General features: G+C 36.7%; 2 protein-coding genes across 2 annotated transcripts; one reads left to right on the forward strand and one right to left on the reverse strand.

Moving 5' to 3' along the window:
• Nucleotides 1–1,056: 1,056 nt before the first annotated feature.
• ankrd33ba (ankyrin repeat domain 33ba) lies at nucleotides 1,057–12,290 on the forward strand. The gene is made up of 4 exons (XM_026200538.1): nucleotides 1,057–1,992; nucleotides 6,581–6,710; nucleotides 6,931–7,071; nucleotides 8,226–12,290. Exons 1-4 carry the CDS (start codon nucleotides 1,582–1,584, stop codon nucleotides 9,071–9,073), a joined length of 1,530 nt encoding a protein of 509 aa, XP_026056323.1. The 5' UTR covers nucleotides 1,057–1,581; the 3' UTR covers nucleotides 9,074–12,290.
• Nucleotides 11,918–27,220, reverse strand: LOC113041949 (death-associated protein 1). Its single transcript, XM_026200539.1, has 4 exons — nucleotides 26,984–27,220; nucleotides 25,823–25,922; nucleotides 13,860–13,902; nucleotides 11,918–12,732 (listed from the first exon to the last, which is right to left on the reverse strand). The coding sequence occupies exons 1-4, from the start codon at nucleotides 27,036–27,038 to the stop codon at nucleotides 12,613–12,615; spliced, it is 318 nt and encodes a 105-aa protein (XP_026056324.1). The 5' UTR covers nucleotides 27,039–27,220; the 3' UTR covers nucleotides 11,918–12,612.
• Nucleotides 27,221–27,352: the final 132 nt, after the last annotated feature.

Consider the following 27,352-nt stretch of genomic DNA (forward strand, 5'->3'; position numbering starts at 1 on the left):
ATAGAGAGTGAAGTTCTGCAGAAACACCATTGTGTCACTTACTTGTTTTTAAAAACAACAGTACTTCCTCTATAAAAGATGTGTAACGGTCGAACGCAAGCATACAAAGCTGTGTTGAGTTGACTGCTGCGCTGTACGTATGTTTGACTGATAAGATCACAGCTGCAGTGAAGTGGATGGAGCCCAAGCTCCCAGCTGTTCAGGGCTAAACGACTCACTAATTAGACACAGCAATTATGGCACTTATCTTAGAACTCCAAGGAAATGGAAGTGTTAGGATTGTGGAAAAAGCTTGAGCTTGTAATAGAGCACACACATTAGCTGTGATGTGTGACTCGGAGGCGTTTGTGTGTATGGTGTAACTTCCCTAAATTAGGTGCCAATCTGAATTTGAAAGTGCTTTGCTTGCTTTCAGAATTGAAATGTGAATGACATCATTTGAAAGCTGAGATGATAGAAACCATCCAAGGTTTTGTTATATGTGTAGTCTAAAAAAAAAAGAAGACCCACAAGTGTCGGAAAGTTAGTTAATTACTACTGTCACACAGGGACATCCCCTAACACAGCCACAGTAACTGAGCTGAGAAAAAACCCACGAGGATGGCAAACAAAACGTACTTTCCAGAAATAACAAGCTTCAGTTACTTTGTGTTCAGTTATCCACATGATCCAAAAAATGTGTTCAATAAATACATTTTTAGAAAATAATTAATATAAATGTAATATATATTTTATAAAAGGCAATGCATTTTTATTTCACTCACTCTTTTAAATTTTATAAGTGACCAATTTGACATACACAGGTATCAATATAATAAAATAAATTCACTTTTCACGAGAGAAAAGTGTTTTATGTAATTTTAGTAAGCCTATAGTGTATTTTTAATACTGTAGTTTAGGGAAGAAGACAAACTGTCATTGACCCATATGCAAAAATAAGGGAGGGAGGAAGAAAAAGTAGTGTGTCTGTGTCTTTGTGTGTGTGTGTGTGTGTGAGAGAGAGAGAGAGAGAGAGAGAGAGAGAGAGAGAGAGAGAGAGAGAAAGAGAGCATCTAATCGGATTATGGAGGCAGAGTTTTGAAGCGAACTCGTCTATTTCTGTTATCTTCTGCTGGGAATGTCCAGCGCTTCCACCCTCAGTGCTGTTTGTTTGGAAAATCCCAAAATCTGAAAAGTTTCTCAGGAAACAAATTGCGACATTCTGAAGACTGTTTCACATTACATGTAACTGCAAATACTTATTTTCTGCAAATTTCCACATGCGTTTCTGACCGTCGCCGAGTGCTGCCGAGGAACACTGACAGTGGCGTTACAGAGACAGAAATTATTCAAATGAGCTGATAAAACGACGGTAAGTTTTGTTGCATGGACACCCACTGCACTTGCTTTGTATATGAGAGTGGAAAATGAAGTCGCGGATACCAAAAAGAAGATTTAAACATCAGTTTGGAGATTAAACGCTTTTTAAAATAGCATTTTGCTTGTTTGGTATTTATGATTTTAACGAAGCTAAATGCAGCCGAAGGAGACCAGGAGGTGTTTGATCCGCATGACTTGAGGATTTTATCCTATTGGGGTTAAATGGTTCTGATAACGGACAGCAGGGATGGCGGAGGATCATCTCCAGGAAAAGTTAAACCACTTAAACATGCTAAAAGCGCCCAGATCTGCCCCACTATCGTGGAGGAATCACCTGATCGCTCTGGCGATAACGATTATGATGAATATCTCGGCTCGGTCGAGTTGGACGAGGACTTCGAGGAGTTGGATGACTTCTCGGACCTGCCGGATACCAGGAGCATCGCCTCAGATGACTCGTTTTATCCACCGGACGATGACTTCGCTGACTCGGAGAGAACCCCTTCCCCGGAGAGTCCCGCTCCGCTGTCCTTCTTTCAGGCGTGTTGCAGCAACAACGCGCTCATAGTGAAACTCATGATTAGACAAGGAGTCACGGAGGAGGATGTACAGGAGACGGACAAAAACAATAGAGTAAGTATATCACAAATGAAAGTAGATCACAAATTAAATGCATAATTAAATTTGGTCACACTTTACATTAGGCCTACATATGCTATCGATAAAGGAGAAACGTGTGACAGTGTAACGAATCGTTTTATGAGTCGGATCTTTTCATTCAAACAATTTAACAAAACGGGTCTTACTCTGAACGATTCGTTAACGAATTGAATTGAATCAGGATTGTGCGACGCGGTCACAGATAGATCTTCTCGAGTTTGTATGACTCCCAATCCAGGTAAAAGGGATAGTTCAAACAAACAAAAAATTGCTGGTAATTTGCTCAACTTCAGGATTGCTTAAGTAGAACAGTAGCTAATGTAGATTTTTAGCTGAAAACATTGTCCGTGGAGATTTATAAAATGTAAGTCAATGGTTACACCGGCATCTTATTCATGTGTCAATACCTACCCCTACCCCAAACCTACCCGTCCATGGTTACCCTTACCTCAAACTTACCATTAAAACAATGCAAATACATTTTTATAAGCACAATCTGACAAGTAGCTTGTTTCGTCGGTACCCTGGTACTTTGAGAGTTGAAAAAATAAGAGCATATAAGGCAACACAAAATGAATACCCATGGCTACTGGTGCTATATTGAGGTCTTCTGAAGCGAATCGACTGGTATGTGCAAGAAACTGAACGTAATTTATAACCTTATTAGCCTGTAATCCAAAGCCTTATGTAAATGTCTGATTCTTTTCCAGAAACTGGTTCTTTTGGACTTAATTTCAATAAACTGTCGTGTCCAAAAGTGAGCTTTGATTGAGCAAACTCTTTCTTTTTTTTTTTAAGTGACATGACATTCAGCCAAGTATGGTGACCCATAATCAGAATTCATGCTTTGAATTTAACCCATCGAAATTGCACACACACAGCTGTGAACACACATCCAGAGCAGTGGGCAGTCATTTATGCTGCGGCACCCAGGGAGCATTTGGGGGTTCGATGCTTTGCTCAAAGGAACCTGAGTCAGGTTATTGCCGACCCGAGATTCAAACCCACAACCTAGGGTTAGGAGTCAATCTCTTTAACCACTAGGCCACGACTTCCCGGTTTCAGAAGGTTTAGTTTGGTGAACTGATTAATCCAGTTCACTAAAAATAACCGGTTCAAAAAAATGTTTTGCTCATGAACTGGACATCACTCTGGACCATTTGACTAAGGCTAGGAACTACAGGTAATAATCCAGTAAATAATATATTGTCTGTTAGACCTCAATATCGCCAGGAGTCATTACTTTTATATTGCATGATATGCTTTTTTGAGTCTCAAAGTGACGGTAGCCATTGAGTTTCACTTAATGAATCACCAAGGATCAGGTTTCAGCTAAGAAACTTCTTTATTATTCTACTGAAGAAAAAAAAGTCACATTTTATATGACCTAAGGATGCTAATTTTCATTTTTGGGTTTACTGCTTACTTAACCGAGAACCGTCTAACTTGAACATGTCCAAATCGACTTGTAATTAGTTGATGAGTAAGCTAGTAGTTAAAGCATTTGGAGTCAAATGAGAAGAAATGTTACAAATAAATCGTAGGCCTACTGGAAATGTTATTAATTGTGTGAGTTTTGTTAACACACATATAAAACAGAACAGGTTTAAATAGGTCATTATTATTTGTAGGTTTATAGAGTTTTTACATTTTTTTATAGACTTTCGTAAAGAACAAGACGTGTTTCATGATAGTTAAGGATGGGAGCTTACTCAATTATGAACAAGATATGAAGAAAACCCAACACTTCTTGTCTTATTGTGGTGTGAATGTGGTAGAGTTATAAAGTTCCACTAACAAAATATCTTCAAATGTCAGAAAGTCAGTTAGACAATCAATTTTACATGAACACCAAACACGTGAAGTTTGAGGGTTGATTCTGGCAGTCTGCTGTGACCTCTAAGACATGTGTTGTGGGATAATTACATAATAGAAAAGCTAAATGAAAAACACATTGTGCAAAGCGTGCACGAGTAATGCACAGATAATTTGCAGGCCTTGAGGATTTAATAATGGAGTTGCACAGTCACAAGAACAAACCTCTTGCCTTTTCTCTTTCTAGCCCAAACCTGGTCATTCCTCACAAAAATGAGTCCCCAAATGACATCACCTCCCAGAGCTTGTGGCCTCGACAGTCCAGAATGTGTCACATTACAACTTAAAAGCTTAGATTCAAGAGAATGTGTTTAAAAATATAAAATCAATACACTCTATAAAGAGAAGCTGATATGATGGCATGGCTATCCATTGCTGGTAGCCTAACAGACAGAGTTGTAGTGGGATGAGATAAGAGCTTCACTTCACACCGGCTCATCTCCTATCTCTTCTACAGGACAGTTCAGAGCAGCACAGGACTTCCCCACTAATAGTTCCAGCATGTAATGTGTAATGCTTTAAATAAGGTCATTAGTCAGTGAGCATTACATCACTTCCTGGGTCGAATGACTTGCCGAAAAAAAAAATACAGTAACAGTAAAAACAAAATATTGTGTTATTACAATTTTAAATGACTGCCTATTTTAAAATGTAATTTATTCCAGCCATTACTCTTTCAGACACCATTCTAATATGCTGATTTGGTGCTAAAACACTGCTTATTATGATCCGTGTTAAAAACATTAATATTTTGTGGAAACTTTGATACACCGTTTGAGAGTCTGAGGTAAGAACGTTTTTTTCTTAAAGAAATTAATACTTCAGTAAGGATACAGTTGATCAAAAGTGAGAGGAAAGCAATTTATATAATTTTAAATAATATTGCAATTTCAAATAAATGCTGTTCATTAAACATCCTATTCGTCAAAGCATCACACAAATTTAATAATCATGTAGCAAAGAATATTTTGTTAACATAGATAATAATAAAAGTAATAATAAGAACCATTATTATTAACTGAACCAAAATAATTATTTAGGCACCAAATCAGAATATTAGAATAATGTCTTCAGGATCATGTGACACTGAAGACTGACTGCAAAAAAACAAAAAAAAAAAAAAAAAACAGCCATTTGCCATCAAAGAAATACATATATTTTCAAATATAAAACAATTATTTTAAATTGTAATAATATTTCAGATTTTTACTGTTTTCACTGTGTTTTCGTTATACTTAAGCAAATTCTCATAAAGGCAAATAGTTAAAGCTGATTAATGTTCTTATTTACAGCATTACATCACAGAAATGGTCCTAACACCGAAGCAGAGTGATACCACAGTAAAACATCCCACATCCCAAATTTGTGGAAAATGATTAATCAATGTATAAGATGTATTGTCTTTAATGCCATAATTCTCTCCTCAATGACATTATATAACTAGTCTTACATTACAAAGCATCAGGTAAAGATCTTAGTGCTGTTGGTTTAAAGGCCTCTTGAGTGAACTGTTAATATCATAACAGGATGCATAACATCTGCCTTTTCAAGCTCATCTGTATTTTCCATTATGTACATACATACTCATGACCCCTAACATCCTGTTAACCATGCAACTACTATTTCTATTGGAGTTCAGTATACATAGGTTTTCTTGCAAATCTGTATACTTGCATTTGTGGGTATCAAGAATCTGGGCTAAACTACAACACCGGGGCTAGCAGGGAAGTCAATTCCTCCAGCTTAACTGACAACTCTCTGGCAGATTCAAGGCATTTCATTTACACACTGCTGTGCAGGTAGGGCTTTCCAGTTGATGAATGCGTCAGGATCACTTTGAGCCTGGCGTTGATGTAATATCAAGTCATTGACGGAACATCTGTGGATGGATGTTACCCACTGACCTGTTTTCTGGGCCTCCAGTACTTCACAGCCAGACTGACAGGATATTATCAAATCCAGGTCAGCTTGCTCCTGTCACACTTTTTTGAGGCCAGCTTGTTTCAGGGTTTGTTTCACCAGTTTGTCTTACATTAGTGTTCACCCTAAAACTTCTAGTGACCCACAATAAGTAATCTAATTTTCAAAGTAAACATAATACTACTTTATGTTTTTTATTAGTGCGTAATATCGTACAGCGTTAAGGTAAAATGTTGCATTTCACATCCACAAAATATGATATGCAAAGTAATCAGTTCTGTTCTTATATGCTGTATTCTGTCTTTATTGTCAAAGCTGAACTGGAGGACAAATCCTGTAACTCCTCTTTCATTCAAAGGCCCACAAGGCTAATCCTTTCTATTTTAAGAATCAACCAGGCCACAGATTACCCCAACACATGTCTTCATTTGTATTTAAACTGAGCTAAATATGTTTGATATAAAGATGCAGACTAACAGAAACTAAAACATATGAATCGTGTATCGATTTGCTTTCTACTCAAATATTCACATAGCTCAGTTTTATCGCATGTAATATTTTACATGTAATATTATATTATAGCTGTATAGTTTACAGTTTACAGTACCATATATATTTCCAAATTAAAATGGAGATTGAATGGAGAAATCTGTATCAGTACCCAGCCATTTTCCTCAGATTTACCAACTGCTAGTTCCACTGAATGTTCCTGGCCAGGGTGGAAACTTCTTGACAGTAATGCCTTGTGTGTGTGTTGACTTTGCAGACTGGACTAATAGTGGCATGCTACCAAGGGTACGTGGATGTGGTGGTTGCTCTCTCCCAGTGTCCTCACCTGGATGTGAACTGGCAGGACAATGAAGGCAATACAGCCCTCACCACCGCTTCTCAGGCGGGTAAGAGCGATCAGACAGCCTCAATCCAAATCACTACCTGCACAAATTCACATTTAGATTACTATAAAGTCGAAGTAACTAGTGTCTCAACATTCTAAGTAAATGGATGAGTGTGAAAACTTCTGAATACTTCTAAAAAATGAACCGCTGAGTGCCCCAGAAATGTTGTTACATATTCAACTGCTGTATGCATTTCCATAATTCTCCTCAACAATTGCAGGTCACATCACAATCACTAACTACCTTCTCAACTACTTTCCCGGGCTTGACATCGAGAAGAGGAACTGCCATGGATTCACCGCTCTGATGAAAGCTGCTATACAGGGTCGAGTGGAATGTGTCAGAGCCCTGATGCTGGCAGGTACTCCAGCCTCAGATCACTGTGCGATAGACTGACAGACGTGCCAGGAAACACTACAAAATAAAGCAGCTGTTATAAAATGCAAACATAATCATTCCATAGATTTACTAACTGATTTTAAAGGATAGTTCAACCCCCCCCCCCCCCAAAAAAAAAAAAGTATTCATTATTTATTTACTCTTATACCATTCTGAATCCCTTTGCTGTTATTTTTATCTGGAGAAATTTGTTTAGCTCTTGCTATGCATTGGGACTTAATACAACTATATTACAATTTAATTTGAATTTTTTTTCTGAGATTTGATTGAGTAACTTGTCACAGTGTCTTTTGAATATTTTATTTTTAATTTTCGCTATATTTTTATTTTTTACTAAATAGATTTTATATTCTGACCTGTGAAGCTGCATTTTAAGAATGATGTGTGCCATACGTGCAATACTTATAAAAATATTTATTATTAATAATATTTTTTTGACATTCTATTTATTTCTAAAGTTTTATATTCTGACCTGTGAAGCTAGGTTTTATATATAAAATGTGCCAATCAAATAATGTGTTTTTTAATATAAAAAATAGTTTTTTTTTCTCTCTAAAATTCTAAAATAGAGCAGCAAAAAAGTAATGTGTCTCAGCTTCATTCTAAAATATGAAGCTCCATGGTATGTATAACATTTTGTCATAAAAATAATATTTATATTTTATTACATATTAATATTTATTCAAAATATATGATCATTATTATTTATCCCCTGAAAATCTGTGAATAATGAATTAAATGACATATAAATTAAAAAGACATGTAGTGCAAGAAAGTAGCGAATAAGCCATATTCACCACTTTTTTTTTGGTGTGTTTGTTGTATGGCATAATGATTCTTCCAAAGTTAATTATTTTGTTATTGTCAACTTAATAATAGTCAATAATAGGGATTATTAAACAGAATAATAAACAGAAACTACATTTTACTGCTAAAGTTCCCATTATTTTGAATGTTTCCACATGACTCAACAGTGCTCAGGTGGCACAAGTCAGAGCAGATTTCTAGTTAGTTATGAGTTCTAGGAGGATGCGAGCACTTTTCACAAGTTAGATTTATTATGGCAAGAACTCATTCTAACTCCAATCACACAATCACATTTGCTTTCTTGATCAGGAGCTGACATAGATGCCAGAGACAATGGGCGGAAGTTCACTGCGCGAGAGTGGGCCGTCTTTACAAGCCGCTATGACACTGTGTCCGCTATGACGCGGCTGATGCAGCAGCCGTGCGCGGATCAGTTCTGCGACACCTATCGGTCTGAGTGGCCCCTTCTGCCTGCACTGGTGGCCAAAGCTCAGGCGCCGAAAGGCTGCATTCAGAAAATTTCAGAGACACTACGTGACTTCTTTGACATCAGTAACGTCAGCGAGGCTTCGGAAGACGGGGTCCTGGATCACATGGTGCGTATGACAACATCCCTGGGGAGCCCATTCATCGCAACGGCATGTCGAACGGTGTGTCCCGGCAGCCCGCCCTGTGTGGGAAAACGCCGGTACTCTGTTCAGGAGATACTAAGAAAACAACGCATCGAGCAGCTGAAAAGTATGGGACCCGAGCGCCTCGAGAACTACAAACGCCTCTTCCAGAACTCCCGCGTCCAGCTGGTGGTCAAATCGAAAGATCGTCGTGCGAGCCTGCAACCCCAGGCCCAATCAGACGGCTCCTCCTCGTCCCCCCCGGGCATCCGCAGGGCCAGTCTGCTCCCCTTACACCTGCTGAGGAGGAGCAGCGTTAGGCCAGGGATGGTGGTGCCCAAGCTGAGGATTACCAAGGCACCTACGTCAACCTACGTGCCGGAGAAAGTGCGACGGAAAAGCAGCTGTATAGAAGAGCAGTTCCTCCAGATCCCGAAGTGGAGATACAAAGAACTGAAAGAGGAGCGAAAGAAAGCAGAGGAGGCGGAAAGGAAAAGACTGGAGGCCATAACTAAGAGACGACTCACTACAGGCAAAAGGAAATAAGTGTGTGCAAACACACTGCTCAGCGTTTTAAACTTGAAATGCAATTTTGATGATGGATTCAAATTTATTTGACCATTTATTGTTCTAATTTTTATAAACTTAATTGCTTCTCAACTCTTTTAACCTCTTTAAAATAGGGTACATTGAAGGATTTACTGTAGGACAGCTACTCTAATCCCATTTCATGTGTTCGGAGCTTCAGGAAAACAGCTCCAGATCAGTTTATGTGGGTACACTACTAAAACCAGATGCTACTTTATGTTTACATTCTTAAAATAGGGTTCTTTGGGTTTTTAGAGTATCCGAATGCTAGCATTGTCTCAGATTTAACAGTAGCATTGTGAATGTATTTAACAGACATACTTTGTCTTTACCTCATTTGTGAACTAACATTGTAGATATCGATGGTATTTCAACCGCAGATCTGTCTGAATTTGCACACCTTTCAGGGACAAATGCTACAGACAATCACCAGCAAGTAATGCACCGCAGAAAAAGAGGTAGTGATATAATGGATTTGTTCTGTACATGTATTTTAATAATTATTTATACTACTAAAGCACTCTAAGTTCATTACTCTTTTAACAAATGGTATTTGCAACTATATGGGGAGAGTGGGGTAAGATGTGTCTTGCAAAGTAAATTATTGGAATTTATTTATCAAGGGCCCAACATACACTGCTGCCTGTGATGGAGAAGTACATTTAAAAAAAAAAAGCTAAACATTTCTTTGCATGTCAAAGTAAATAATTATATATGAAAGAAAACACAAATGTTTACAGGTTGATATATCTAACAGTATATATATATACTGTTCAAAGTTTGAGATGAATGGGACTTGTTTTGAAGAAATTAATAATTTCACATAGCAAGGACACATTCAATCAATCAAAAGTGACTGAAGAATTTTATAATGTTACAAAAGATTTCTATTTACAATAAATTATGTTCTTTTTAACTTTTTATTAATAATATATATATATATATATTCTAAAATATAATTATATTTCATAGTATTACCTTTTTGATTAAATAAATTGCAGCATTGTTGAGCATAATTATCATTCATCAAATAATTCTAAAAACATTTTGTATCAAGGTTTCAACATTGATAATAATAAATAAATGACAGTATTACTTTATACATTTCTATTAAATAAAAGCAGCCTTGTTGAGCATAATATAATTCTTTAAAAACATTTTTAAAATCTTACAACTCAAAATTTTGTAAGTCTTGAATATAGGTCAATTACTTGTGTTAAAAAAAAAAAAACATTATTTAGCATAAAAATTAGCCATGAATTGTTAAACCATTTTCCAAAACAAGCTGTGGAACCAGGGGTTCTCCTAATATTGAAAATGAACTTTGCCTTCAAATATAGGAAATATTGTTACTAATAATATAAATACTGAAAATTATTATCAAATACTCTTAATATTTAACATTATGCTAAATATTGGGAATATTTATTTCCCAATTTCTTTTTGCAGGAGGTATCTTAAGTAAAAAGTGGCACAGCTTATCCCACTCTCCTATATGATTTATTTCAGAGCTGGAAACAGTCCATCCAATTTCAAACATATCACAACAAATCTCAGGTATGAATGCTTCTGTATGCAGAAAAGTACAATGTTTAATTAAACATAGTGTAGTGTTATCTGTTTGAAATATTCCTCTCACTGAGCGTCCCATCATCTCAACAGCACCACTGTGCCTCGGACTACACAAAACACACACCACACAGCTGACTTCACAAAGACTATCTTAAAATAACACTGTTTACACTACTCTAGGTTGTAACCCAAAAGTAATGACCATCAATGCTTGAAAAAAGGATCTCATTGTATCTTTTGAATAAAAACGACTTTATAAATCCAATGTGTGACTCCATTTGTTGAACTTTGAGCAGGAGTAAAGGTGAAGCACACACATTACTAAGCTATTGAGGTCACCGGCACAAGGGACTTATCAATCCTGCAGGGTCAGCACTTGCTTCAAGAAAACACTGTATGAAAAACAATGAAGTGCCCTCTGCTGGAGAACCAAAGCACTGACGTGGGATCTGTGGCAGCACTGATAGCCTATCAAAGACAAATACACTGAGAAGGCCTGAATGTCACATAGACCCCATGGTTTGGGCCACTCTGACCAGGCTTCAAAACAAGTGCTTCATTTCCAGATACCATGCTGTGGAAAAGTAAAAACCTTGACCTGTAACACAACATTTCGTAAGGGTTTAGCTGCCACTCATGCCTTTGAGGTTCACCTTGTCCGAGTGGGAACAGCAGGTTTGACCAGCTGGTCTGCTAATGGCACGTATGCATAAGTCTTGCTGCTTTGGGCCCAGAACATGCTGTGGGAACACTCTGAAGTTTGTGGCAGCTGCTGGCTCTTATCAACACCTGAGAGGAACACAAAGTGAACTTAGGGCTGGAGAACATGAGATAATGAAACGGAGGGAGAGTTTGGTGGCTCAGCACTGCATGGCTGACGGGCTTTGCCACTCTTATTAGTTCATACAGCATGAAAAGTAGGCCGTGGGATTACACATGAACTTTTACTACTGAGCTGAGTGCATGTTCTTATTAAGATCATTAATAATATTTAATAGGACGAAAAACACACATGGCAATCGTTTACATTTTTATTTATTTCAGCGCATGCAATGCGAGTATTGAAATTCCTCTACTTTTACTCTCCATAAAATTCTACAATTCAGCTCAGATTGTGGTCATGAACAGCTCAAAATGGCATTAGACATAGTTTCGAAGATAATTTTAACCTCCATCGTGTTACTTTTTCTATTATCTTGGATTCATCAAAACACACACACACAGCAATCATATGGTAATTCTAGCATGACTTTTTATTTAAGCAAACATTGAAATTCCTTTTTTAAACTAAATCAATTTATTCTCCAAAAAATTCTGAAATGTATTTAACGCAAGGCACACAGATTCCCTATTAGAGTTTTGTAAATGATTTCAGCCTTGCATGTTTGTGAAAGCAGTGATATTTCCATCAGGCATTGCAACTCTATCTTATGATTGTGTTTTCAAGAGCAAAAAGGGCGTGTGTGGTTTTATATTAACTCTTTATTCAGATAGCCACACCTAGTACCTAATGCCTAATATACAACATTCACCGACTTCAAAAGAAGAAGAAGAAAAAAAAAAAAAGATTCATACAATTTACATCTCTCTGGAACTATTTATGCAAGACAAAATTAAAACGAAATAAAACCGCTCCAAGCATCCCTCATGAAGTGGACTCACATAATTAACACGTTTCTGATTAGTGATTTGCGATGGAGCTTTCAATTTTAGTGTTGCAATGATCTACAGCTAAGAAACAGGAAAAGGAACGCGTGTCATGATGCTGTTGGAAACCGGACACTTGCAGGCACAGACGGGAGGGGGAGGGGGGCGTACGGAATGCTTGACAGCAAGAGATCCCTGGCAACCTGAGCAGGTGTTTGGGGGTGGTGTGGTCCTGGCCCTGTGTGGGGGGCCGGGGTTGGTCTAGAGTTGTGTAAGAATCACTTCCGGGGCTGGTGGATGTGCTGGTTGATGTGGTGGGCCGAGGGCAGCTTCTGTACCGCAGGCACAGGTTTCTGATGGGCCACCTGGGCAGCAGCAGGGGTGAAGTCTTTATCCCCCTGAGAAGGACAACCAGAAGAAACACACATAATTATAATGGTGACATGGCAAATAGTCTGTGTGCAGTAAATCACAACAACAATTGAACAAAACTCAGTCATGGTCTTCTAATCTGACTGGCTGAAGGGTGTTCGAAGAGTGCTCTTCAAGAGTTTTTCAAAAAAGAGTTTTTATAGTACTAAAAAGAAAATGACATTGGCATGAAATTACTAAAACTGTGGCTCAAGTGGTAGAGCATTGCTTTGTCAAGCAAGGCAAGGTTGGGGGTTCGAATCCCCGGGAGCAGATGTTAGGAAAAATTGTTAGCCTGAATGCAATGTAAATCGCTTAATTATGACGATTCATATCAGCAACAACTACTTTTTAAGAGATGCTGAGACCTCTTTGCCTAAGTTTCATGCCTATTAACATGAAAAGAAAAGTGGCACACAGAAGCATCTGACGTGCAGCAGCTGGAAGCCCAGTGAAGATAAAAATCCTGTGGCGAGGAAGCAGCAGCCGCAGACATTCTTCAGCATCTCTTTAATCTGTATGAGAGAGTCTTTCAGAGCAAATGTGTGAAGCTTTTGAAGTAGATTACAGGGTGGACAGTCCAAGACTGAAACAAGCATGGTATTTTCTGTATGTTACCAGCTTGCCTGAGGACAAACACAGCCTTAGATGTGAGCATTTAGAGAGGAAATATTGCAGAAATTGTGTCTTTTGAGCTCTATTTTGATCTCTTCAAAGTAAAATGAGCCCACTTTCTCAGTAAAAGAGCTCAATGTGCATCTAGGGTCACACACTGTGACATGCGTAATCAAACACAATGTTCTCTTACACACCTGACATGTTTATATAATTATAATAATATAGCAATAATGCTGCACTCTCGTCCTTGTAAGCACAGATGGATGCATTACATCACAGCCTCCATCAAACACTGTAAATCCTGAGACGCGGCCAATCCCGTGGCGGCGGTCCGGATTAAGGTCAGCTCGGGCTGGAAATGAGCAGACTGGACTCTATGAGACCAGCTCTTTTGTAAAAAAGGTACAAGTGTGTCATTTTAAGGGTACTGCAGTGACAAGCTGTTGTACCCCAAAAGGTACCACCTTTGATTTAGATGTTATGTAAGTGTACCTACCTTTGTGACAACTCCCGAGACCACAACAGTTAGCTTCGGTGGGCTAGAGATTGAGGAAAATAAGAAAGCCACAGTTACAATCAGAAAGCAATAGATTTAATAAACTAAAACGTTTAAATATATGTGCTAGTTAATGAAGCATAAGCAAAACAGATGACAAAGAGTTTATGAAGCAAAACAGTCTCATGTCAAATAGCAACTGATAGTAAATGAGCTTGTATATTAATCCGTCTCTGATTTTTTAGCATCGTTTATTTTTCCACAGGGAATATGTGAAGGAGAACACAAACAACTCTGTATTCTGGTAATGAATAACACCGCTCATATTTTAGAGGGTGGAAAAAACTCTTATGTGGATTCCAACCAGATTTGACTCAATAGTGCTGCCTTGTGTCTAGGCTAGAGACACCTTTAAACTGAATTAATTCAGACGGCGAAGCCCAAAGTTTGTGTTTGCTGGTGAGATGAGTGAAACGAGATGAGGAGGTTTCCAAACATTTAAAGGAGATATATTATGCCCCTTTATACAATATGTAACATAAGAATATGTCTGAAGTTTCAGCTCAAAATACTCCACAGATCATTTTGAAAATGCATTGTATTGTAGTAGCTATATCACAAAGCCCAAAAGATATAGCAAGGCTTTGTGACAAATCATCAGGGCTACTCATCAGCATCTGCAATCACATATTTTATTATTTTATCAACGCCGAGCTGACAGCAGATTGTCGGCTGTATGAAATCAAAGTGTGAGGCCTGTGCTGATTAGCTGAAGGTCAACAGGAAACATTATGTGCACGGGAGGTCAATCGAGACCTGACGCGGCTGTCAGCAGATGCCCTCTACTCCATATAACCGCTGGAAAGAAGCGTCTTCTCCGTCCGGAAACACATCTTATCGGATGCATGGATGGAATGCTAATGCAGCAAATTAGCTACAGCCCTGATGGAAACATCACATTCTGCATGTGTGATGGGCATTCACCAGGCCACCAATTACAGTGGGATTAACCTGATAATTCTTCTTCTAATTTTAGCCTAACATGGAATACAATATCACAGATGAGTAAAACAAGACAATAAACAAGATACTGCCTAAATAGCTATTTGTACATTGTTTAACATTAACAAATAGGCTGCATGGAACTGATGATGTCCACTGAAAATTAATTGCATTTTGATACTAAAAACGAAAATTTCAAAAACTTATTTTTTTTAGGGTTGCTTTTAATTTAACATTTGTATTATTTTTTATATTTGTCATTGTTTTGATTGTATTTTTCACATTTTTTTCACAGTGTATGGTTTAATTTTATTTGTTTTTGTAAAGAATAAAATAAAATATAAAAAAAAATAAAAATAAAAATAAATGTAAAATTAAATTAAGTGGAATAATATAATTAGGGATGTCAAATTTCGATTATTTCCATGATCGATCGTCGTTTAAATTAACGATCAATTAATCGATTAATCGTTAACCATAATACTGCAAAATGCGTCTATTGCAGGCACGCAGTCAGCGGTATGACAGGATGTGCAAAAGCCACACACACACACAAAACGCTTTCTCACTTGAATTAAAGAGGTTTTAGTCTGAATAAAATGCTAGTAGCAGGATTATAAAATGAATAGATGCGATTATGATCATTTGATAAAATGAAGAGAGCGCGCCATACTTTTGAGGTCATTTTACTTTGTTGACAGTTTCCAATCCCGCACGGAGAACGCTGAACGCGCATCTTTAAATGGTTTTGTGGTGCTCGTTGTTGTATTTTAAAGCACAATTGCAATGTTTTCAACTGACATTATTGTATAAAATTATCCGAAATGTGGAGCACGTGTGACTGCGCTGCACATTAAGTGAACTACATCGGCGCTGCTGCACCAAAACACAGTTGCTCACATTAATTTGATCCTGCTGGATTCTGTCCTAGAAAATGTCAGATTTTTAAAAATCCGGCACACAGCGCATTAGATCGTGACAGTGCATGCGTGCAGACGAGGATGAGCGAGCGCGGCTTTGGCTAGATTTATTTGGAGGTTATTGCTCATGTCTCATTCGGCACAAATCGAAATGTTTCCATATTCGCAATGTATTTGAATGTTAAACTATTATTTATAATGTAAACTAGGCTTGTACTTAACACGCATTCGCATATAGACGGAAAAGATGATCCTCTTCATATGAGCAAAAACGTCCTTGGCATAACAGCAGAGTGGACCGGTATACTACGGTCTATTTAAACTGACCAGTGTAACCTTTTAATGTTTAGTTGACATTTTATTTTGATAATGAACAGACTGCGATGTAAGTTTGAATCGCTAGAATATACGTGTGCAGCAGGCTCCGGGGCGATCGAAACAGCTGAGACATTAAAAAAAAAAATATATTTTCCGCAAAAGTGTTTACTTTAGTTTGTGCACACTCACAATAAAAACAGAAGATTTGTGCTCTTGTAAAATAAAGCAAACAAACAGAATGCGTTGTCATCCTTTTTTTTTTTTTTTTTTTTGTGAACTTATGGAGCGCCAACACTTCTGTTTTAAATCCGTTAATCTTAATTAGCCTATTTAAGTCGGATATATTTCGCATAGCCTATTTAAAAAAAAAAAAAAAAAAAAAAAAAACATGAAAACAAATTGTTATTTTTATGTTGGGCCTATTACTAAGTAGGCTATAAATTTTCCTTAAAGCATCCCATTTTGTCCCAGGGCTTAGAACCTGTGCCCTAGTCAGGTCCATGCAGAAACTTGTGAACGATGCTCGGCGTCACCGTTTAGTGACAGCAGTGAATGCTCCAGGAATGTGTCGGTCACAGCGCCTATTAATCGCTGTTTTGAATCCAGCAATTATTTATTTAGAAATGATAAGATCTGATTATGACAAGTGTGGTATAAAAGCTTTGTTTATTAGAGGAATAATAGGTTAACTGGAAAATGTTAGATCGCGACCATGCTTTTGGACCCCATAGTCTTCATTTACGCGGCTTTGTTCTGGTTTGCCGGTTGGTCACGAATTTCCACAAATTCAGTATATTTAGGCATCGTTTCTTTTCCTAAATCTTCATAGTCTAACCCTCTAATTTCCCAGGTTTATTTTATTATCTTTCGCTTTTAATAACTGTTTTCGCATCTCTTACTGTGGTTAACATGGGAAGGGAAATTAAAGATTTCATGAATTAAGAATTCGTTCGATTTATTAATTTGTTCCCTTATTTCACTTAAATCATGGGTTATTTAGGGAACAAAATTAATGAAACATGGACAATTGCCACATTAATAATTCGTAGGAATGAATTAACAAGTTGTAGGAATGAATAGACTACCTGTCCTGTCACTGTGTCCCGCAGCCCTGCAAAGCGCACGATATAAAACAGTTATCTGATGAAATGATTAGTAACTACATTTCTATTGCATTTAATGTTGAAGAACTTTTATGTTGTTTCTATTTTAATGTACTTTAAAGTTTAAATCACATTAAAAGCTTAATTTGTACATTGTGAATGAATGATGATGCTTTTATATATCGTCACCGTCACTCACAGCCGCTCGCACGTGTTGAGTGCGCATGAGCAGCACGCAGCACAACATTGAATCGGTTAACCGACCATCGATAGCCTTAATCGATTGCATCTCTTATCGAAAATTAATCGATCATCGATTAATCGTTGACATCCCTAAATATAATATTATAGCATTATAAAATATTTTTTTGGAAATGTACACCGAATCCACTGTTGAATCAAGCATACAATAAACAATACTCAATGATTCTAAATTACAGAAATTGTAGATATTAACTAATCCATTACATATTTAAGGTAATATAATAAGACAAATTTTTGATTACTTTTAACCTAACTTGTTTATCACATTGATTTAAATAGGATAATACTTCACCATATTGATAATAAAATGCAAAAAATACATAAAAAAAAAAGGAAAAGAATTAGGGAGAAATAATACATTTTAAATAATTTATTGTTATGGTGTTATAAAAAAAGTAGCTAGTCGGATTGTGAGCATTTTTAATTATATTTTAAATTTTTTAATGTAATTTACTGTAATCTAATTACAAGTACTTAATTTTTGGAATATGTTTATGCAATGCAGATTGCATGTAATCAGTTACTTCCCAGTTCCGATGGTAAGTAAATTATGACAAAAAAATAGATTAATGGGCTTTTTATGCCTTTATTGTGAGACGACAGTGGAGGGCTGACAGGAAAGTACTGGGAGGAGAGAAGAGAGAAGGATCGGGAAAGGAGATTTGAACTCGGGTCGCCGTGAGTGCAGTTGAGCTATATGTCGTCTCATTAACCACAAAGATATGGGCACCGATAAAATTTGTAAACTATTTCTTTACGTCCTGATCAGTTCTCAAGGCCTGCATGCACATGTGGAAACTAGGGGGAGCAAACGGATAGCTCTGACTCAAAACCAGGTGCTCCAGGCAGTGGGTAAGGTACAAAATGGCCTATAAAAATCCCAGAGGGACAGGGAATTTACCACCACCATCTGAGCACAGAGCAGAAACATGGCCCCAGGCTTGTGCAAGCCGTCAGCCTCGGAAATGACTCTCATTCATTTTCCAAAGCCAACCGTTTCCCTTAGAGCACGAAGTCAGAAGAGAAGGTCAAGAGTGATAATTGACCTTGACGTGAAAAATGGTCTATTGGAAATAGAATTATAATGTCAAAGAGAAAGTTTGAAATGTGGCAGACTTCCAGTAGCCCCGGTCAAATACTACAGCGTCTGTAGTACATTACAAAACCACTCGCACACTGCAGGAAACAGAGCTATAAAAGGAGACGATTCAATAGTTATCACAGCGTGAGACAATCCTGATGTCTCAACATACTTGAGACTGAACATAAATGAGGGCATTGTGAGAAAGGGCTTCATCTCTAATGCTGCGAAATCCAGTATATGTCAGAAGTTTCTGGCTTTCATCTCCCAGAGAAGCCAAGGAAACTCCAAAGATAGCTCAAGACAGTGAAAGGAGAGATCGAGAGACTTGCCAAAGGGATAATCTCACTTTGAGGCATAACAGTGCTGCTCAGCCGGTCTCATAGCTTCCTATCTTTTAAAAGAGACAGCTGTATAATCTCAGATTAAGCGGACACTTCTTTTTCTAAGGGCAAAAATCTTTAATAAAGCCATGTTTTAAGAAATGTGAGATTTTGGGATCAAAAACCAAGTTATTGAAATCATAATGTGAACGAATTTAAAAAAAAGCAAGCAGGATTATATTTCTAAACTGTTATAGCTTGTTTGGAATTCGCTGAATGGTAAAAGATGAGAACATAAAAATTGATAAAATACTGTTCTGTTTCTCTTTTGGAGGTCATTCCAAAAAGGTACAGTTTTGGGATAGAATTATTAACCCCAATACTTGAACTTTCTTTGTGTACAGATTAAGGGTTATCATACATAAAATGTTATCAGGGACAGAGTTGACCCATTTCCTTTCTCAGCAATGAGATTCCTCACCCAAGGGTGGCAGCAGTGGGCTTAGGTTTAAACCAGGCCAGAGACGTTTTAACACCTAGAGTGTCTAATTTAGGTGAAATCACTGATGGAAAAACACAAACTGAAATAGATTACAAGGTTAATATGAAGGTCAACAACTGAAATGTTAAATCTTAAACAAAAATATTAACTTAAACATAACCTCTCCTGGAATTAATGTAAGTGAAAGCCAAGGCTGAATTTTCTTGTGCAGAAGATGCAGTCTACAATTTATACAGAAGTCAGCAGTGTCACGTGATACTTCACAATTCATTCTGATCTGATAAGCTGTTTTGGTCATCAGTTACCAATTACTATTGATGATTTCTGAAGGATCATGTGACACTGAAGACTGGACAAACACGTTCAAAAGTTCAGGATAAGTAAGATTTTCAATGTGTGTTTTTTTTAAAGACATTTCTTCTGCTCATCGCTGATACATTTATTTGATCTAAAATAGAAAATAAAAACCTGTAATATTGTCAAATAATATTACAATTTAACATAGTAGTTTTCCATTTTAATATACTGTAAAATCTAATTTATCCATGTGATGCAAAGCTGAATTTTCACATGAAAATCATTCTGATTTATTAATGTTGGACATTTTTTTTGATAGTTAATATTCTTTTGAAAGCTGTGATACTCCTGTCAGGATTCTTTGATAAATAAATAGTTAAATAGAACATTTATTCAAATTAGAATAATAATAATAAAAAACCACCATCTTTTAACACATCTTTGCTGCAACTGTAAATGTTCTAAACATTAAAAAAACCTTGCGCGCCACTTATAAGAAATTAAAAAAAAAAATGTACAGGCCTACTGAGGACTGGGTAAGGAAGAAAACTCAGCTTTGCATCACAGGAATAAATAATGTTTTAAAGTATATTAAAATAGTAAACCATTATTTTAAATTGTAATAATATTTCATATCACATCACTGTTTTTATCTGTATTTTTATTCAAATAAATGCAACTTCGATGAGCATAACAGATTTAAAAAAGAAAAAAATCTTTCTGATCGGTGTCTATATGATGAGGGAAGACCCCCTGGAGCGAGTGAGAGAGACTGTGTGAAGGAAGAGAGTGAGCTGGTACATTAAAGCAAACTCAGCTTCAGGAGCAAAAGCGATTGCAGCAATTAACAAGTCAGCACACACGCTCACAACTTGCTGTCGTCATGGCAACCATGTGGCATAGCTTTTATTTACTGATGAGCTAAATCGGGAGGAAACAGCAAAAACCTCTCGTCTGGAGCTAAGGGAGTGAGCCGTGCAAACGAAGTAAAATTGGACTGGACCTAAAGCTCCGTGCTTAGCCTCTGCTGCAAACAAGACTGAGTCTCAACATCAACAGAGTATAAACACAGGGGTGGACGAAAAAAGCAGCTGTAAAACAGAGCTCAGAGTAGTTCACTCTTACTGGCTTCTGAAACCACAAAATGAACCAAAATATTGAATAATGAACATGAAATCACATGAGCAGGAGAGGTGTTACAACTCTGCTGAGCTTTCTGTGTGGCCTGATGAGAAGTTAGAAAAACCTCACACAGGTGGCACGGCAAGCTCTGATGAACGGCTGGCTATAATAATTATTATCTGATTAAAAAGTCCTTCCCCTCTGAAATTAACTAAGGTATTTGGTAAAACGACATCGGTATCGGTTCCTTAACATACAACAGTTTGCAGTAGTGAGAAATTCACATTCCTGCCAAGAACTGATGATGAAAAAGAGGAAACGCGTGTTGCCAAACTAAAATACTCACAATTATGACCGATTTTAGGATCTAATCTAGATAAAATTCCTCAAAAGCACTGGGCGGATGGGTTTAGTTATGCAGCTCCATGTGTGGTTTGACTGACAGCCGGAACATTTGAAAAGTAACTTCTGTGGTAATGAGATAACTTATAGTTATATAGAAAGTCTTCTGACATAGCAGTGAGGCAAGTTTAAGCAGATTAACTGAAACAACACACCAAGAGCCCATTATTCCAATAGTGTCAGCACACTTCGCTAAACAGTGCAGAGAGGGAAACTAGCATGGAAATAATTGTCATCAAACTGTCAATTTTTATTTTCCTTTTTTTATGTTGCTTTATTAAAAGTCAGCACCCCATCCCAATTTTCAGCATTGCTTCATGCGCTGAGGAACGCAGGCAGAGGGATGCGCTTAAGCAGGGGCTTTATATATATATATATATATTTACACTACTGCTCAGTTAATACTTCCATTAACTAATTAAAATAAACAAATTTTCACATTTAAAAAAAAAATACATTCTAATTGTTCTTTAGAATTTTCTATTCATCAAATATTAATCATTTTATTCTCAGTTCATCTATCCCATAAAAATATTAGGCAGCACAACTGTTTTCAACTGTGATAATGATAAAAATGTTTTTAGATGACTAAATCATCATATTACAATGATTTCTAAATGATCATGCAACACAGAAGACTGGATTAATGGCTGCTGAACATTCACAGGAAACATGATTTATGGCATTACATTTTATTCAAAATGACATGTATTCAAATAGAAAATTGCAACAAAACCTCATAATATTACTGTATGTTTGATCAAATAAATGCAGCATGCATGGACACTCCTGTCCACGGAGGCGGACGCATCAAGCAGTGAGCTCTCCAGCACATCACATTAGCATCTCAGACCCATTCCATTTTGGCCACCGATCCATCTGAGAAACCCAAATCACATTGGACAGGTGGTTTCTAGACAGTGCCACTTCACTTGCTTCAACAAATGCACAATTTTTCCATCAGAAGCCACCTGCTTACAGCCTCTCTCTCTGAGAGCAAAGAGAACATCGAAGAAGAGAGAGCAGTGCAAGGCATGGGAGAGTGTGTGCACGTCTGGCACATTCAGCCACTGGACACACTTAAAAATGTATTAATATCTGTAATAAAAGATGAAATATAGAGCAGGAACACTTCAATCAAACTGAAACTTTTGAGACGGACGTTCTCACTTCAGAGCTGCTCATAAAGGTTCAATGATCCGTGGCCATGGAAAGCATTAGACTTCATCCTGATCTCAATGAAAACATCTTTGAAATTGTTAAAAGGCGTATATGGGAGCACAGTGAAGGAATAATGTTTGCAGAGAACACCGCTTAGCTTTCGCCAAACAAAACCAACCAAGATGAAGGAAATGGAGTGTTAGATGACAATTCAGGCATGTTATTCTGTCCACTGTTCAGTTTTGGCTCCTTTCGACTCACTAAATGTGTGCCAGGCATCTTTAATGGCTGACACAGCATTCAGCATTCGGCATAATGACTCACTTTTACTGATAGATGATCATGTTTAGTTATGCAAGTCCCCCACATGCATACATTGAGGGCCACAAGCAACTTGGTAGATCCGATGTGAAAATGCCTCCTCGGTTGGGAAATGTAATTTGATTATATATATCACTTCTAAATTTAGGGTATGATCATTTCATTTTTCTAGTGGCCCTTAATTACCATTAACGTTAGCTCTGAGCGGTTTATTTCCTTTGATCTGGAATTACGAGTTTCTATGGCAACACTAATAACGCCAACATGAATTTGTGTAATTTGAGTAATCAGTAGCCAAAACCACAATACAACGAGTATCTTTTTTTTTTTTGCCAATGCCTTATTAATAAACTTACATAAGTTGGATGTATTATTTCATTAGATTCATGTTAGATTATTCTAGCTTTATTTTTTTACATTTTAGGTAGTTAGAAATTTTTCTACTAAAGTTGCTGCCCCTTCTGCATGACACTACAGTAGTCAGAAGATACAAGCCAGAGCGTATTTTAAGTTTACAAGATGTGATTATGAGTTCTACGAAGACTTCTACAAGTCAAAACCTTGTCATTTTGTTAATTCTGTTATGGTGTGAATACTCTATACTGTACATACAGAAAATGGGTGAAATATTAAATTTGATTAAATGCATTACAATTAGATTTAAACATTAAAACGCAAAAAGATTGACATTTTCATATTAATATTAAATATTAAAAAAAATAAAACATTCATAAAAGATGATCTCTGCTGTAATGACTTGTTCCTGTTTTTATTTTACATAACTTTAAATTAAACTCCCCTGATTAAGTAAGAAAAAAAAAAGATTTAAAAAAACAAAAATCATAAAAACAGTTAAATTGGCAGTTTTGGGAATCAAAACAAAGATGAAGAAACATCCATTAATCAGCCAAGCAGACAAAATAACTGCCCTACACATACTATTAGCCTATAACAACAACAAAAAAGGTTGAATTAACTGATAATGACCAACCACCTTAACCTTGCAAAGAATCTCATTGTTGTCAGCAACTAAAACTAGCTTTGGAAAACCATCTGAGCACAAAGAGACCACACAGGAAAATGGCGTGTTTCCTCTTGGCTTGCCAATGGTGCTAGAAAACGCCAAACCTAATAACATGGGTGGACGGATAACATTCACATCACAGTGCCTGGGCACTAAAACCGCATTTCAACCTCTTCTCTGAAACATCCACCCAGAATGGCTGCCATTTTTCTGAAGGAAAGCCAAAGAGATATTAAAAGCAGCTTTAAACTTGTTCAGGATTGATACACCACGGATGATTTCCTACAGCAGGCTGAGTGAGCTGATAAGGGCTCGCTTGCAGCCCGGGGCCCATCAGTCATCAGGTACTGGGGTGGAGGGGACCGCTAACAAAGCCATAAAGCTCATCAGGATCCGCAGTCAAACCCTGTGAACACACCTCCGTAGTGCTAAATACAGGTCAGCTAAGACACCAACACAAACGGGGAAATCTGAGGACTGGAAAACTTTTGCAATACACGTGCACTTGCGCAACTAAGAGATAGACAGCTACCTAGTAGCAACAAGCAGAAAACTCAATGAAACCTATTTAAGCTAAACACACTGAAAAAAGCAACATGCGGCAAAATCCGGCTGTTGCCACATTCTCCTAACTGACACACCCAAGATTGTTACATTTAGTTTGTGTCCAAAAATGACTGTCATGTGCTAACCAATCCAGAAATGTGTGTAAAGTGTGCACTAACAGTGACTTCATCATCATATTAACTTCAGCACAGAGCAGAGAAAGTACAAGCTAAGAAAAACTTATCTAGTTTTAGCAGAAACCTCTCCATATGCCCACAGTCATATGTGAATTGCACACCTGTGTCACTGATCAAATGATTCAGCATCAGACTCGATGCTGAACCAAGACTTTCATAGCGATACTGAAGTCTATAAAGAATTGTGTTACTTGGAAGTTAAAGTGATAGTTCATCCAAAAATGAAAATTATGTCATTAATTACTCTAAACTTGTAAGACCTTAGTTCATCTATGGAACACAAATTAAGATATTTTTTGATTAATTCCGAGAGCTCTCTGACCCTCCCATAGACAGCAAGGATCCTAATCAAGGCTCAGAAACATGGCAAGGACACCGTTAAAATAATCCAAAGGACCTTAGTGGTATACATTTTGCAATACATTTTGTGTGCAAAGAAAACAAAAATAATGACTTTATTCAACAATTTGTCTCCTCCACGTCACCCTATAGCACCATTTTGGGAAGTATCACATAAGTAAACAATGTATGCAACATATGTATGCGGTTATGTTGTTTACTCTTTGATCTGAACTTAAAGAACATGAGGCTGAGTAATTAATGCCAGAATTTATCATATAAGGGTGGACTATCCCTTTAAGCAGGGCTGCATGATTAATCGCATTAAAATGTAAAACGAGATATGTCTTCAATCATCAAAACATAAAGTATGCACTTTAATTAAATAAATGTATATACTGTGAGTTTTAGTACAGCACTTTTTTCTTACATGCCAACAGCTCATGATCTGCTGTTTTCAGTGATTCATAGAAAAAGCAAAAAAAAAAAAAAAAAAACATTATTTTAAATATAGAAACTTCTATGAGAACATTGAAAATATATATTTAAACAACAATCAATCACAGTTTAATTTTATTATTCAAAATGTCCACCTGCAGAAAGCAGCGGCTGACCAATCAGAGTGAAGTATTAAAGTGAGCCGTGCAATAATTTAAATAAAATGCTGTTTGTCTTGATAAGAGGCTGATTATTGCTGGAAATAGTTTATCTAAAAAAGATTTTAAAAGGTTGGTAGCGTGCAAGTAAACAAAACTAAAAAGTATAAACATGAGCATAAAGATACTACAGAGTTGTGAAGTGATGTATGAGAACTGAAATGTATTTTGATTTTTATTCTCTATTGGAGAACCATCAGAATTATAAGACTTATGAGCCTACAATCTCTTCAAATATACTTTATAAATAAAATCAATCAATGATAAAACAAAGCAATAATGATTATGACAAGCTATAACTGAAACAGCGATAACCATATGCTTCACTAGAAAAAAAAAAAAAAAACAATGCATAATTTAGAAATATGAAGGTCAGCATACTTACACCTCAGTCTCATATTCTTCATCATCTTTGTCATTCTTCTTCTCTGGCACTTCATTTGCAGACTGGTGCTTTTGAACTATCCGCATGCCTCCTGCTTTCACTGCCACAAACAAACAAACAGTTCAGAGTTTATTTCCACACACTGGTGGTAACTGAAATTGCATGTATTATACAATGTCATCAAATAAGATAAATCACATGTGGCCATTTTAATGTGCAACCTTATGCAATCTTTTTTCCCTTGGACTACATTTAGGGACATTACACAAGTTGTTATCTGACTTCTTGTGTACTTTACACCACACTGATAGATATGCTGACAGAGTGAAATACAATGCAAAATTTACATTTTGTGAAAGTACAAATATTTGTATGAAAAATCTGCAACGTTTCACATAATCAAACAAAGTTGATCTTTAAAATACACTGCCTCTTAGAGACAAATGGCTACTAGTGAAGAATTGCAAGCAGCATAACACATCAGCTGAATCATGCACTAGGGAAATTCCATAAAAGTATGCCTTCCACATCCCTTGTGAGCATGTGTGTAAACAATGAAGAGCCGACACCAACTTTTACTCTGTAATTATAGGCATTTTTCTTGACGCGCCAACCAAAATCCAGTAACTTTGTTCTATTTTTGTTTGGAGTATTTTATGCCAATTCCATCCCTGTCTTTCCAATTTATCCTTATTTCGTTATATGGAATAATCAAATATATATATATATATATATATATATATATATATATATATATATATATAAATATATATATATATATATATATATATATATATATATATATATATATATATATTACACACACACACACACACACACACACACACACACACACAGACACAAATATAAATGTTATACCAACATCACCTCTTCAAAACGTTAACTCTTCAAGTTATATTTTTTCTTTCATTAATTTCTTTCATTTTGTTAGGTTTGTCATATATATATATATATATATATATATATATATATATATATATATATATATAATAAGAGATCCAATGCAATGTTTAAAATCTACAATAATGGACTTTGTAAATCACGTTTTCCAAATGAAAAAGGCGTCCATTGGTGGATTGATTCACTCGACTTGCCAGCAGAAAAACAACACTAGCAGAAGCAGTAGCACAGAAACATTACCAGCAGGAAGATGTCCAGCTTTGGTCTCGATTTTCTCTTTGGGTGGCGATGACATGGCTGCTGTAATGCGCTTCCTCCAAAGAATTGCTTCGTCGTCTTCAAAGTAAAAACAATCTTTCAGTTTCCTGGCGGAAAATAACGTACACTTCTGTCGACTTCGTCAACGTGGCTCTTTCCTGCCCATTGTTTGGCAACGGTGCGTGATGACGGCAGTGGTCGGCTCTAACCAATAGGAGCGTTTATTGAGAAAGGACGTTCCTCCTCTTTACTATGGAAAGTCTAATGGAACATACAAGGAGAATCAGAAAATACAAACCTGCATACATTTGTAGAAGAGCCGGTGGTTTTTTATTAATAAATTCATACGAG

This window comes from Carassius auratus, chromosome 24 (assembly GCF_003368295.1).
Source record: "Carassius auratus strain Wakin chromosome 24, ASM336829v1, whole genome shotgun sequence".
Lineage (NCBI taxonomy): Eukaryota > Metazoa > Chordata > Actinopteri > Cypriniformes > Cyprinidae > Carassius > Carassius auratus.

What these genes read in the sequence shown, in the direction of transcription:
- ankrd33ba (XM_026200538.1), top strand. Translation starts at nt 1,582, where the DNA reads ATGGTTCTGATAACGGACAGCAGGGATGGCGGAGGATCATCTCCAGGA. An exon ending in AGACGGACAAAAACAATAGA is followed by an intron (nt 1,993 to 6,580) that starts GTAAGTATATCA and finishes TTGACTTTGCAG; the next exon opens with ACTGGACTAATAGTGGCATG. An exon ending in CACCACCGCTTCTCAGGCGG is followed by an intron (nt 6,711 to 6,930) that starts GTAAGAGCGATC and finishes CAACAATTGCAG; the next exon opens with GTCACATCACAATCACTAAC.
- LOC113041949 (XM_026200539.1), bottom strand. Translation starts at nt 27,038, where the DNA reads ATGTCATCGCCACCCAAAGAGAAAATCGAGACCAAAGCTGGACATCTT. An exon ending in AGCTGGACATCTTCCTGCTG is followed by an intron (nt 25,923 to 26,983) that starts GTAATGTTTCTG and finishes TGTTTGTGGCAG; the next exon opens with TGAAAGCAGGAGGCATGCGG. An exon ending in GAAGAATATGAGACTGAGGT is followed by an intron (nt 13,903 to 25,822) that starts GTAAGTATGCTG and finishes CTCAATCTCTAG; the next exon opens with CCCACCGAAGCTAACTGTTG.